Source organism: Phocoena sinus, chromosome 20, assembly GCF_008692025.1.
Source record: "Phocoena sinus isolate mPhoSin1 chromosome 20, mPhoSin1.pri, whole genome shotgun sequence".
Classification (NCBI taxonomy): Eukaryota; Metazoa; Chordata; class Mammalia; order Artiodactyla; family Phocoenidae; genus Phocoena; species Phocoena sinus.
In genome coordinates this window covers 32,559,677-32,574,212 of record NC_045782.1, presented here as the reverse complement: position 1 = coordinate 32,574,212, position 14,536 = coordinate 32,559,677, and the positions used below count along the sequence as shown (strand labels likewise).

General features: G+C 43.3%; 1 protein-coding gene across 12 annotated transcripts in view; it reads left to right on the top strand.

Moving 5' to 3' along the window:
* The window catches only part of SYNRG (synergin gamma), a 92,429-nt gene extending 79,919 nt beyond the window's left edge, over positions 1–12,510 (top strand). For 5 of the 12 annotated variants that reach the window (XM_032615733.1, XM_032615743.1, XM_032615739.1 and 2 more), the window contains 4 exons: positions 9,891–9,974; positions 10,309–10,419; positions 10,775–10,810; positions 11,826–12,510. In XM_032615733.1, coding sequence (XP_032471624.1) covers positions 9,891–9,974; positions 10,309–10,419; positions 10,775–10,810; positions 11,826–11,957 — 363 coding nt within the window. In that variant the 3' untranslated portion in view covers positions 11,958–12,510. The remainder of the gene's footprint in view (positions 1–9,890; positions 9,975–10,308; positions 10,420–10,774; positions 10,811–11,825) is intronic. The other 7 variants (XM_032615736.1, XM_032615742.1, XM_032615740.1 and 4 more) reach the window with 3 other exon arrangements.
* Positions 12,511–14,536: the final 2,026 nt, after the last annotated feature.

Genomic DNA, 14,536 nt, shown 5'->3' with positions numbered 1-14,536 from the left:
TTAGGAAATTGGTACCACCCTATGGGAAAGGTGTCTGGCAACATGCTTTCCCTTCCACCTGTGAACTCGTTTTGTTCATTTTCTGTCTGGCCAGGCACCGTGTAAATACCCGGTAAGTGCTGAATGAATGAAAGGACTTGAAAACATTCAGAGCAGTTGACTTGGTAATTCCACTTCTCGGAAAACTGCCTAAGGCAAGAGTTCTACGTACAAACTCACAAAAAGAAGCAAGTTAAATGCACAAGTTGTTCTCTGTAAAAGTGAAAAATTGAAAATAACCTAAAAGCCCAAATCTGGAGAATTAGTTGTGTGACTCTTCATACTAGGATGTTAGGCCACCATTTTTTAAAGAAGCATAAAGTTTGAAATAACACGGAACACTTACTACAGGGCTAGAAGGAAATATGCCAGAATAGTGATAGGGTTGTGTTTGGGTGATAAAACCCTGGTGTTTTTAAAAAATACTTCCTAACTCCAGCTACGCATGAAGTTGGTTGGCTGGTAATGTACGTGGCGTGCCTGTGAGGCTGTGGGATGGAGAGGGACATGTTACCAGGTGTGTCCCCTTTGCATTGTTAGCATCGCAGTTCATCACAGCCTCTCGGTCTCACAAAGGTCTCACCTTTAGGAATCTAGAGACCAGTGTGGGTCTGGGTCTCTCCTAATTCACCCACCTTCTGCTCCTAACCCTGTGCTGATATGACCACGTTAAGCCTAAATATCGGCATCATCATTAGCCAACCTTTACTGGTGATTACTGTGTGCTAGACCCTATTCATAACTCTTTACATAGATATAATTAATACAGCAGTCTTGAGGGTAGATACTGTTATTCTCCCCCTTTCTTACAGATGAAGAAACTCAGGCACAGAGATATTGGTGAGACCTGGACTCAGTCTGAAAGTCCTAAGTCTCCTTTTTCAACCACTATATTCTGCTGCCTCCTTGAAATGGGCAAGTTGGATGGGTAAAAGCAGAAAGGCAAAAGCCTTTTGGGGAAGAGTGGGTTATTATTTCGCATCAAGGTTAATGAGATGAAACACCAGGAGTCTATCTTGGCAGCAACTTGCTGTAAACAGTCAAGTTCTTTTCTGTACACTTTTTCCCCTGTTCGTATCCCAGGATTATAGAGTAGCTTAAAAGAGTCCCCCTTGCCACTTAGATTTTAAGTTTCTTTGTTCTGGTGACAGGCAGTTTCTTCTTGTAACTAACATTTTGAAAACTAGACTTCTAGACAAACCCACCTCTTCTGGTGCTATTAGAAAAAGATGGCTGTGGGAATTCCCTGGTGGTCCAGTGGTTAGGACTCGGCGCTTTCACTGCCGAGGGCCCAGGTTCAATCCCTGATCGGGGAACTAAGGTGTCACAAGCTGCCCAGCAGGGCCAGAAAAAAAAAGAAAAAGAAAAAGATGGCTGTGGTTGCAAAGCATCTTTCTTTGCCGTGAACTCTTTAAAGAAAAGGTATCACAAAAGACCAAGTGTGTTAACCAGGTTCATTATGTATTAGTCCTTTTCAGTTTGGAGCAAAGGATATTTGGGGAGAATCTTGGCCTGGATTACTGCTTTAAGGGAGCTGCTGTCAGTGGGTGAAATGGAAGTCAGTTTCATCCTGGTACATCTTGCTCATGAGAAAGGCTTGCCTTCTTGACTCTGCCCCTCCAGACCTTTCTTTTCTTTTTTCTTTTTCTGTAAAATATATATACAGTAAAATGCAAAAATCTTAGTTATACCACTCAATGTTTTTTACATATGCATACCTCATATAACCCATACCCCTATCAAGATACAGAATAGCCCATCATCCCAGAAGCTTTCCTTATGCTCCTCTGTTGTCATCACCCCACTCAGAGATAAGTCATGTTCTGGTTTTTTACACTAAGGATTAGTTTCGTTCAGACCTTTTTAAAGAAGCCATAGAATTTGGTTTTGTGATTTCAAGGGAAGCCTGTTGGGCTTGGTCACACATCTAACTTAGGAGTGTTGCCCTCTCACTTATGGTGGTTCTAAATCCCTCCACATGGCAAAATAGGAGGTAAGTGGGAAGAGTGGACAGGCATTCTTGCCCTCTCCTTCAAACTCCCATTAGGAACATCCATTTCTAGCATCCATGTCTAGATGCTAGAGTGATTTTTACCTGACAGTTTTTAGGCACCAGGGAAGGGCAGGTATCTGCCGCTGGACAACACAGGAATGCGTTGCACGTTGTACGTGACCGCCGCGGAGTCTTTGTTTCTCCAATTACCCATGCTATTCCAGTTATAGTTGCTTTTTTCACCAGGTTAGCTGTGACAGAAAAATAATCATTCTTTACTCAGGTATTTTTCCTGATTATACCATGGCATTTCCTCTTGATAACTAGTAGGTCCTCGGTCTATAAAACTTACTTGAACTGGGCTTCCCTGGTGGCGCAGTGGTTGGGAGTCTGCCTGCCGATGCAGGGATCACGGGTTCGTGCCCCGGTCCGGGAAGATCCCACATGCCGCAGAGCAGCTGGACCCGTGAGCCATGGCCGCTGAGCCTGCGCGTCCGGAGCCTGTGCTCCGCAACGGGAGAGGCCACAACAGTGAGAGGCCCGCGTACTGGGGAAAAAAAAAAAAAAGACTCGTTTTTTCCAACAGAGACTCCATGAAACTATTCCCATCAAAAGGAGGCTGCATTTATTTTCTCCAGTGAAAAGGTTCCAGGATGCAGCTTGGGCTAAGGAAAGCAGAGTACACAGTCTTAACCTCCAAATTGTGGCTCCTTAATATTTCTTTAGGCTGGAAGTGATACTAGCAAACATTTCCCTTTCCCTTTCATGCTCCCTTTATTCATGGACTAAAACTCCCTCTTGTGGCAAAAGCCTGTCTCCTCTGGGCACAGGTTGAAGGAACTTTTTTCTCAAGAGATAAAAAGCCCTTATTTTAGTGAGATGAGTGAATTGTTATCTTAAAGTTTTGTCTCATGCTTGTGGATTGAATTGAAGTTCAGTAGCTTGGTAACCAAGACTTAGTCCTGAAAAACAAGACTAATCCATTTTTGCCATATAAAATCTACGAGAAGAGACAGGACTGTTATTCTCCTGACCTGTGGTCAACTGAAAATCACCCTGGCTCTGTGATTCCACTATTACTCTCAGTATAATAAAATTCTTCTGTACTTCCTTTTGATGTAAAATAAGCAGTGAATTTCAGAGTACTTACTTCCCATTGCTGTGGCATGTCAGGAGAACAGTTTTTTTGTTTTGTCTTGTTTGTTTGTTTGTTTATTTTTGCCTGCGTTGGGTCTTCATTGCTGCACGCAGGCTTTCTCTAGTTGCAGTGAGCGGGGGCTACTCTTTGTTGCGGTGTGCGGGCTTCTCATTGCAGTGGCTTCTCTTGTTGCGGAGCACGGGCTCTAGGCGCGTGGGCTTCAGTAGTTGTGGCATGAGGGCTCAGTAGTTGCGGCTCACGGGCTCTAGAGTGCAGGCTCAGTAGTTGTGGCGCACGGGCTTAGTTGCTCCGCGGCACTTGGGATCTTCCCGGACCAGGGCTCAAACCCGTGTCCCCTGCATTGGCAGGCCGACTCTTAACCACTGCGCCACCCGGGAAGCCCCAGAACAGTTTGTTTGTTAGTAATGATAGCATTTTTGTCATCTTGCCAGTCTGCACAGTGTTTTAGAGACAGAATCTTAAATCATGTCTCTGCACGGCTATCTTCAGTTGGCAGAAGGTGGATTTGGTAGACAGAATAACACCTCCCCACCCCCCTAAAATGTCCACGTCCTAATCCCTAGAACCTGTGAATGTTTTACCTTATGTGGTAAAAGGGACTTTGCAGATGTGATTAAGTTAAGGGTCTTTGGATGGGAAACTTATCCTGGATTATCTGGGTGGGCCCAGAGGCATGACAAGGATCCTTGTAAGAGGATGGCAGGAGAATAAGAATGAGAATAAGCAATGTGGCAGTCGAAGCAGAGAGAGAGATTGGCAGATGCTACGCTATTGCTTTTGAAGATGGAACCGTGGTCCACAGAGGGTGCAGGCAGTCTCTAGAAACTAGAAAAGGCAAAGAGGCAGATTCTCCCCTAGAGCTTGGATAAGGAGGAATACAGTGTTGCCAACCCACTTCAGACTTCTGACCCCCAGAAGTGGAAGAGAATAAATTTATGTTGTTTTAAGTCACTAAATTTATGCTAATTTGTTATAGTAGCAGTAGGAAAAATTACCAGGAAAAAAAAACCCATTGTAACCAAAATCAAAGGTGTGGAATTGCTTGTGGAACCTGTGTCTAGATCACTCTTTGTATCAGTCAAATTAAGTTCTGCAGCGGTAACAAGCAACACCTCCCAGCTCCGGTTCTTAGCAATGTGAAACAACAGAGCTTTATTCCTAGCTCCTGTTCCATCTCAAGTTGGAGGGACTCTATGCCATGTCCTCCTTACTCCGGGATCTGGGTTGATAGAGCCAACACCGAGTGGAACATAGTTGGTCACTATGGGAGTATCAAGGGAACATGACAAATAGCACATTGGTCTTGCTTCCTTCCAGAAGTGACCATATTACTTATACTCACAGTCTGTTAACATCGTGGCAAGTTACACGACTGTGCCTAATTTAGAGGACAGGGAAGGCCCATCCTACATTTGTCCGGAGGAAGGAGAATAAGTCTACTGGTAACACTAAAATACTACCAAACTCTTCTTCCTTAATAATGATTTTCTTGAATACCATTTTAGTAGTTTATTACTGGCTAAAGATTCAGGATTATATATCCCGGTCTGACTCTGGGACTTGTCAGTGTATGCAGGTCATGTCTAATATAGCTGGGTTTTTAATCTTTACTAAATGCGTGACATACTTGGCAGTTAAAGTAGGTGATACACAATTTAAGGTGCCTGTAGAGGGCATACCTCCTTATAGAATTAGGGCCATTTGATTGGTGTCACACTGTGTACTACAATAATCTCCCTGCTAATAGATGTGTATTTATAAAGGTTAATTTTATCATTTGAAAGATTAATTTGACTACAGGGTAATTTATGCAGAGCCTTATGATTTTCAGTGGAGATGACCTTTTCATTGGCTTCTTTTATTCCTTTGGTGAACAGGTATTAAAAGGGCTTTCATTAACTTGGATTTGATTTCAAGATTCAGAGTTTCCCCGGGTTCTAATTATTTCTCAGTTAGTCCTCATTCAGTAACATGATAAATGTCTATAATGTAGATTATAGACATACTACTATGTTTTTAACCTCTTCAAAAAGCTTGTTAGATTTTGTCAAAGTGAATAATTGTGATGATCATTTAGAGTATTTTCTCCTTTCCAGAGCCCTTTTTATGTATCTGTGAGGGTCCTAACACCAATTGAAGGAGGGAGGGAGGTAGGGCAAGTGAAATTGTTACTGTTTTACAAAGGACAGAATTGGACAGCAGACAGATGATAATTCCACCTGCTTCTAGGTTTGACCAAATTGGCCGTGATTACACTAAAAAACAAACAAATTATCCTCTGGCTTGGCTAAGGCCATGTAGGTTCACACAGTTGAAACTTCCACCTCCCTTTTTCTTCTTTGAGAACTGTGTATCCTTCCTTCCTTAAGGGTAATCCGAATGGATTCAGCTCAGGTTAGTTTAAGAGAGGTTTATGGAACCTAGCACATGGTTTACTATTTCAAATTAGAAATGGATGGGGAGGGACTTCCCTGGTGGTCCAGCGGCTGAGACTCCACGCTCCCAATGTAGGGGGCCCGGGTTCGATCCCTGGTGAGGGAACTATATCGCATATGCATGCTGCAACTAAGAGTTCGCATGCCGCAACAACGATCCTGAGTGCCGCAACTAAGATCCAACGCAGCCAAATAAATAAATAAATATTTTTAAAAGATACTTATTTCATATTAAAAAGAAATGGTTGGAGAAATATCATATATAATCTACACATTTTTCTAGGGAGAAGAATACAGTTTTGCAAATACAAAGACAGTATAGTAACTTCTCAGTGGTTCAGCCTAAAGTAACTGTAGAACTTGTAGCTGTTATTTTATTGTCCAATTTGCCATCATCCTGGTCACCTCAGTATTCATGAGGAAAAACCAGCCAACACGCCAGGCTCCCAGATCCTTGATTCTCTGGACTACAAGCCCCTTGTCTCTGTTTCACTTAAGCCACCCACTTGCATGATTACACTGGACGGTGTTATCACATCACACTGCAGAGCCTGGGCAATCTTAAACTCAGACATCTTTCTGAGCCCAACTTGGTAACTCTAGAACTTTCTCACACTTGACTTGCTCTGCTCTTGTTTTTGGTTCTCAAGACAGGACAATGGACCCTTTTACTTTGTTCCTATCGACTCCCTTCCATCTTCACTTCCTTTCCCACCTGCTTTGTCCTTAGTGTTTGAGGTTGTTGATGTCTGTCATAGGACAACCAGCTGTCCCGGTTTGCTCAGAACCGAGGGGTGTCCTCAGAGCTAAAATGGCAACAGTCTGGCACAGACCAGGAAGTTGGTCACCCTAGTCCATTGTATCCATATGTGGAAATACTATATGACGGTGTTGCATGCATCTCTTCCCAACCCCATGTTCAGTGACATCACACTGGTAGCTCGAAATCGACCATAGGGGGAGCATTTATACCATGGAAATCAGCAAATGCTTCAAATCAGGGCTTGACTTGTTTTGTTGATTGTCTAGACTTAAGGTGATAGAGAAAATGTTAATAATGTAGATTAAACTTAAAAGTATGCTGTGTCTGTAGCCATTATGTTGTGAGTAGAACCAAAAGTTGAGGAAAGATTCTCCAGTATTCAAGAACTATTATCTGTTTCAGCAAAGAAGTCACTCATATATTTGACAGACAAGTGAAGTTCTGAAGTAGGTCTGAGTCATTTCAGTCTAGCGTAGTCCTTCACATGAAAACATCAGCCTTCACCTCAGAACTAACACTCTTTCAGGAAAGCAAGCGAAGGTTGTTGATCTAAGAGTTGGGCAAAAATCCAAGAAAGCATTTTGTGAGAACAAGATACTATGTGGAATCTACAGTAAAGATGATGGTATATTTTACTATTTGTAAATTGTGGGCTGCACATTCTTTATATCAGTAAAATTTATAATCAGCTTACATACGTGTGTGGGTTTATGTGTATATATGTATTTATATGCGTGCACACATACGTCTTCCTCTTTGGAAAGTCAGTTCTTAATAGTCGGGGAGGGGAGCAGTTTTGCCCCAAATTAGCCAGGGATCCTACATGCAGAGGACAGGTCTTACAGGTCTTTTAAGCTCGTCTTACAGTTATCCAGCTTAAAATGTCAATGGTGCCAAGTTTGAGAAACTCTGCTCTAGAGCGTATATAAGAGAAATAAATTAGTTCATGTATACCTAACTTTTACACATTAAGAATCCAAAATCTTTTTTTCTTAATTGTTTTAATTGAAGTATAATTGATTTACAATGTGTTAATTTCTGCTGTACAGCAAAGTGATTCAGTTATACATAACATACATTCTTTTTTTTACATTCTTTTCCATTATGGTTTATCACAGGATATTGAATATAGTTCCCTGTGCTATACAGTAGGACCTTGTTGTTTATCCATTCTGTATGTAGTAGTTTGTATCTGCTAACCCCAAACTCCCAGTCCATCCCTCCCCCAACCCCTGCCCCCTGTGCAGCCACCAGTCTGTTCTCTATGTCTGTCATTCTGTTTTTGTTTCATAGATAGGTTCATTTGTGTCATATTTTAGATTCCACATAGACGTGATATCATATGGTATTTGTCTTTCTCTTTCTGGCTTAATTCACTTAGTATGATAATCTCTAGTTCCATCCGTGTTGCTGCAAAGGGCATTATTTCGTTCTTTTCTGTAGCTGAGTACTATTCCATTGTATATATGTGCCACGTCTTTACCCATTCATCTGTTGATGGACACTTAGGTTGTTTCCATGTCTTGGCTATTGTAAATAGTGCTGCTGTGAACATAGGGGTGCGTGTATATCTTTTTGAATTATAGTTTTGTCTGGATATATACCCAGGAATGCGATTGCTGGATCCTATGGTAATTCTATTTTTAGTTTTCTGAGGAACCTCCATACTGTTTTCCATAGTGACTGCACCAACTTACATTCCCACCAACAGTGCAGGAGGGTTCCCTTTTCTCCACACCCTCTCCAGCATTTGTTACTTGTAGACTTTTTAATGATGGCCATTCTGACCGGTGTGAGGTGGTACCTCATTGTAGTTTTCATTTGCATTTCTCTAATAATTAGTGATGTTGAGCATCTTTTCATGTGCCTATTGGCCATCTGTATTTCTTCTTTGAAGAAATGTCTATTTAGGTCCTCTGCCCATTTTTCGATTGGGTTGTTTTTTTGCTATTGAGTTATATGAGCTGTTTGTATATTTTGGAAATTAAGCCCTTGTCGGTTGCATCATTTGCAAATGTTTTCTACCATTCTGGTTTTTTGCTTTGTTTTTTCTGCTTTTCTTTGGTTGTTTTTGTCTTGTTTTATTATTCAAGTGTTTTTCGTAGTTGAGGAATAACATATATACAATGAAATGCACAGATCTTAAATGTATAGTTGGACCAGTTTTGACAAATGCACACAACCATGTAGCACACACCCCATCGGCATATGGAGTGTTTTCATCACCCCCTAAAGTTCCCTTTTGCCCCTTCCCAGTCAATCCCCTGATCTGATTCCAAAAACAGCCAGTGATCCATTTTCTGTAGATTTCCATCACCATAGATTTGCCTGTTCTAGAACTTAATATAAATGAAATTACGTAGTGTATATGTTCTTGCGTCAGCTTCTTTTACATAGCATGTTGTAAAAATTCATCTGTGTTGTGTGTATCCGTTTGATCCCTTTTATCACTGAGTAATATTCCAGTGTATTAATACACTATGTTTTCTGAATCCATCTTCTTGTTTAAAGATGCCTGCTCTTCCCAGTTCTGGCTAATGTGAATAGAGCTGCTATGAACACTTCTTGTATAAGACTTCTGTTAACATGTTTTCATTTCTCTTAGATAAAAATATCTAGAAATTGCAAGCTCACATAATAGATGTGCATTTTAACTTTTAAGAAATTAACAGCTTTCAATCATTGGGCTTTTCATCATTGGGTGACACGCTCCCTATTTCATAGATTTTTTGGTAAGGAATAAATTAAATAATGTATGTAAAGAGCCTAGTGTACTGCTTAGCACGGGTAAAGACTTGACCTGTTAGCTGTTAATATATTTATTCTCCCTAGCCGATAACATCCAGATCTCTCGTTCTTGAGTGCTAGGCCTGTATATCCATCTGCCTGCTCATATAGCATCAGAACTCAGCTGTCCCACAGGCAGCTTCGACTCGGCTTGTACCAAACTGAACTCTTCTCCCCAGTCTCCATCCCCAAACTGGTTCTCCTCTCACGTGCCCCGTTAGGGTGAATCCTTTCAGTTGCCCAGTCCCCTCCCCTCCTCGCACATCTAACAGGTCCGCCAGGCCTGTTGATTCTTCGGCCTTAATAGCTCTTCATGTGTCCATTTCTCTCCATTCCGCACTGTTGCTCCCTCAGTTCTGACCTTCAGGACCCGTCTCGCTACTGCAGCCTTGTAACAGAGGCCCAGACCCCCAGTTCAGTGCCTGCCTGCGTTGCAACCAGAGGGTTCTGTCCAGAGTACAAACCTGATCCTGTTACAATCTAGTTACAACCCTTAGGGCTTCCCAGGATAGAGTCTCAACCCTTCATATTCCTTTCAAGGCCTTCGTGCTCCAGTTTCATCTCCTCCCTCCTTCCGTAAGCTTAGCTCCCACTCCCTAGATTTCTTCTCATACCTGATCTTTTGCTTAGAGGCCTTTGCCCAGGCTGCTTATTCTACATAGAGTAGATACCCTTCCCTCTCCTACCTCATCCTACCCTACCCCTTTCACCTAGCAAACACCCATCAGGACTCAGCCACCGTGTTTGGAAGTTCTCAGAAGCATTCTCTGCCACCACGCTCCTTTCCCCCTGAGTCGGGTAAGTGCCCCACCCCTTCCCCCTTGTGCTCCCGCGCTCGGTCCTTACGCCTAGTGTGGGTCTCGTGGCACAGTGTGGCCTGACACCCACCTCGCCCTGACCCTAAACAGCTCTCAGAGGACAGGGACCATTTTGTGCTCATCCTAACATCCCTAGCAACTAGAACACAGCAGGGCAGGTACTCGGTAAACGTCTGGGAAATGGAATAATTGTACTGGTGGTGGTAGAGAGTGGACTGAATTTGCTGCTGGACCTGTTGGGACGTTTGATCAGGGAGTGAAACCAGCAGCGTGTGGAACTCCTGGCTTCTTACCCGTTTGTCTTGTCCTCACAGCCTGATGAAAATTCACTGGATTTTTCCTCTTGTATGCTACGGCCCGGGATTAGAAACGCTCAGGAGCTTGCTTGTGGGGTGTGCCTTTTAAACGTGGACTCCAGGAGCCGGGTAAGTCACCCGCCTTCCCCGCTCCCCTGCACGGGCTGCTTCCCTGACCGACCCAGGAGGCAATCCCATCTGGCCCTTCTCCGCAAGGTCTGTGACCAGAGGAGGGGAGTTTATCAAGCCCTGAAATCTGACCACAGAAGCAGACATGTTCTTTCAAAGGGGCAGCGGTGGGGAGCTGTCGAGGGGTGGAGGCAGCTCCTGCCTTTCTAAGGAGCGGGCTTGTTGGCACGTGCCTGCCCACCCTCTGCACAGTGGGGTGGCAAGGAGAAAAGGTTAAACCTGTAAGGACTCGTTTGGAGGCCAGAGGCCCTGTTCTGGGAATTTTGTTGACCTTATGGTTTCAACGTTATTTCAGAAAGAAGAGAAGCCTGCAGAAGAACATCCTAAAAAAGTATGAACCAGTTACGCGTTATCTTAGCGTCTCCATCTTAATTTTGAGTGTGGAAGGCAAATTCGATGATTCCACTGCCATCCTGAGCTGTTCCAATCATGGATCCTTTGCTGAGTCCTTTTCGTTCCCATAGTGTTTGATTCGGTCAACTAACATGTCCGTGCGGGTCCACTTCCGTCTGCTGTGCATGCTTGTGGCTCATAGCTGGCTTCTGGTGTTGCGGTTATTTTCCTCTGGGATGAACAGGGTAACAGGAAGAGCAGCTTCTGGAAGATGAAGTGGTAGTGACACACAGAATGAGATCAGAGAGCTTCAGGACTTGGCCGTTAGCAGACAAAAACAAGTTGTTTGGGGTTTAGAGCTTTATTTATTTGTTTACTTGTTGAGCTTTACAAAACACCCCGGAAGTGATTGAGGTTAGGCCTGGCTGACTGTAACTTACCGGTAAGCATTATTCATCTGGAAATCATTCTGCTGTGTTTAACATCTTTATTTTTTTACAAATCCTATACCTATTTGGACTTTTTAATGATGTCAGTTTGGTTATCAGCTCCGAATGGCATTAGACCCTAAGAGTCTTTAATCTTTCATTTGCTTTCATGATAGGACTGTAATCAGCCTCAGAAACTTAAGGGATGGCATGTTATAGTCAAATGCCAGCCTCAGGGAAGGGCTGCTTTCTTCACAGAGAGATCAAAATGATCCCCAGCCCGTGGCTGTTTTTGTCCAGTGTCAGGACCCCTGCTGACCCGCACAGCCTCTGTCTGCCTTTTCTAGGAACAGTTTGGCCTCCTTTTGCTGAAACTGGGTTTAACAGTAAAGATATTTTTATACCTTTAATTAGCGGCGAAAAACTTTCTCGCTTGAATTCCTGTAGCCACCTGCTCAGCTTTTGTGTGTGCGCCAGTTTGGCCTCAGCCTCTGTGAGCTGGAGAGGGGTCCGGGCTGGCTGCTGGTCAGCGCCCAGGTGTTGAGGGAGCCTGACTGGCCCCCCATGTCTGTTTCTTCCCGGCAGGCGTTCAACTCGGAAACGGACAGCTTCAAGCTGGCGTATGGAGGACACCAGTATCATGCCAGCTGTGCCAACTTCTGGATCAACTGTGTCGAACCGAAGCCTCCCGGCCTCATCCTGCCTGATTTGCTCTGAAATTTCCTGAAAGCTCCTGTGGGAAGTACTGCCTGAGTTTGTTTATTTTCCATCACACCCCTTGGGGTGACAGGGACCAATAAACAGAATGCGAATGCTGCAGAGCTCCCCCCACCGCCATCAATCTACGTGAAGAAATCCTCAGGAGGTGGCGGGGGAGGAAGTGCTGCGGAAGTTCCCAGTCTTTCCCACCAACGACCTTTGCCCCCAGGTTCCCACAGCCAGTCTTTGGTATTCGAGCTAAAACTGCTCTACCCAAACTGCACTGGAAGTTTGCTGACTTATCTCTAGTTCTCTTAAGATGTTTTAAAACATGGACCACAATTTTCTTTATCTGAGGAATATTTGCTGCTGCAGTATTGAAACTGTGAAGAATTGACATTTGAAGAAAAATAAATTATTGCTATAGGACTGGAGTTGCAAGGATGTTTTGATCCAGTGTTTGTGTGTATCTAGAACACTTACTGTTCTGTGAAGCAGAATGCATTTATCCGCATTTAGTTTGTTAATATCTGAAATGAATAAAAAGGGGGAAATTGTGATTAAACTGGTATTTTTATAGAAAAAATTCTGTTTCTCTCCATTGGACAATGGCAGGTGGGTGAGGGCAGACTTACCAGCTTTACTGTCGCAACCGACCCAATTCTCTTTTCGTTCATTTCTAAGCCTGTCAACTTATAAGAAAACTTTCTCAAAACATGCCTGGGAACTTTGCAGTGAGAAGAATGTTCATTTTGACAGAGGCCTGAATCTCAGTGTATCGGGGTGAATATCGTTGCCCTTAGGCGCCTTCAGTGAAAGCCTTGTTTTACCTCACACACAGACTGTGAACGTGATACTTTTTTCAGATGAGATTTGGAAAGCCAGCTGAATGAAATCTCTTTGCAGAGGCCTCTAGCCAAATTTCCAGAAATGACTGCACAGGGACCAATACCGCAGTATCTCTGTGAGAGACCGGGAAATTAATTCAGGGTTAGAAGGTGGAGCTCCTGGCCTAGCAAGGAGAAAAGTAAGGTGTGTATTTGTGGTAGAGGCACATGACTTAGAAGCAAAGGCAGGAAACTGTTCAAAAACAGCACTGAATTTTAGAAGGAAAAGGCTTATGCTCTCTGGTATAGGGAATTTTCTTTGCCACTTAAAATGAATGCATAAAATCAGGGGGAAAAAAGCCAAGTGGTTAAAGACTGTGTTATTCCTGGGAAGAACCCGCCAAACTAGGACACACGTTTCTCTCAGTTGTTAATTACATGCTTTACCAAGAGATTTTGAATCTTGTGTGTTTCACTTTGTATGGCTTAAGCTCTCTGACCTAGACTTAGTTTTTATTTGTAAGCTGGAAGAGTTGGTTTTTGTCTGTGTAATTGCTGCTTTACATAATTAATTAGATCATTTTCCCTCCTGAGGACAAAACTTGAGGAAATTGTTTTGTTCCACCTTACTACCTCTTACTTCCCTCCGCTCCAAGAAACGCAGACGACATTTTCATTCCCGAGCTCCTGATGCGGCTTCTGCTTCACCTGGCTGCGCGCCCGAGTGCACAGAGAACTGTTGATGAGGTAAATCTGTTTTTCTCATTTGCTCCAGATGATACCATCCCCAGCTACTAATGCCTGGGACAGCTGTCTCTGAATCGTTACCTTTGCCCTCCACAGAGCCAGTGGGTGTTAGTGACAACACAAGTGGGCTGGTTTCTAGCAGGTTTTGCCTGAGGCCTCTGGGTTCCACTTTAGCCTGTGCAGCACCTAGGGTTTCGACACGGCACCAAATTTCCAGCAGCCTTCTACGTGGTCTTAAACATTCCATGATAGACCATGATAAGAAAATCTACCTTTGTGACAAGAAGTGTCTCCCAGTTTGACAGAATTTACCTTGCAGAGACATTTTTTGGAAATGCTGTGTGGACTATTATTCTGTCACAGTGGTCCATATTGATGACATTTCACAAAGTACGCTCACCTGTTAACTAGATTGGCTTCCATTTCTAGATATATTCCAGAATGCCTCAGATAAAATTCCTAAGTATAATTACTGCTGACCTTACCAAGTATGATAGGTTTGGTCACTCCACGGGAGGTGCCAGGGGAAAATACAGCAGACATTAATAAAAAGCCTTTGCTATAAAGAGTATTCACTACTTTCAGTATCTGTTTAGTACTGGAAATGTTTTATTAGATCCACCAGTAAAGATCTGGGGAGTGTGGAATACCGTTGCATTGATTTTCTTTATGCAGGTTTATTAAAATGAGTCAACACTGCATGCAGCTTCACCTCAGCGCTTGCTAGCCAAGAGCCCAGTGTCCTTGGAGACAGTAACCAAGGTTACTTACTTCCACATAGTGCATTGTGCAAGCTGCTTCACCCCCTTCTTGAGTGGCAGTTGGTAAGCACTGTTTTGGTGTTGTATTTTGCCTTTAAATTTTTTACGGCTTAGTGTGTCATTTTTGTCTGGACATGCTTGAGGTAGAAGCAGCACAGGGTATATGAGGGTATTATCCCTGCTTTATTTTTCCTGTGGCTGCTAGTTAGTTCATATAGGTTGCATACTTTAAATTATTTGAGTATCTTTTGTGTGCATATGC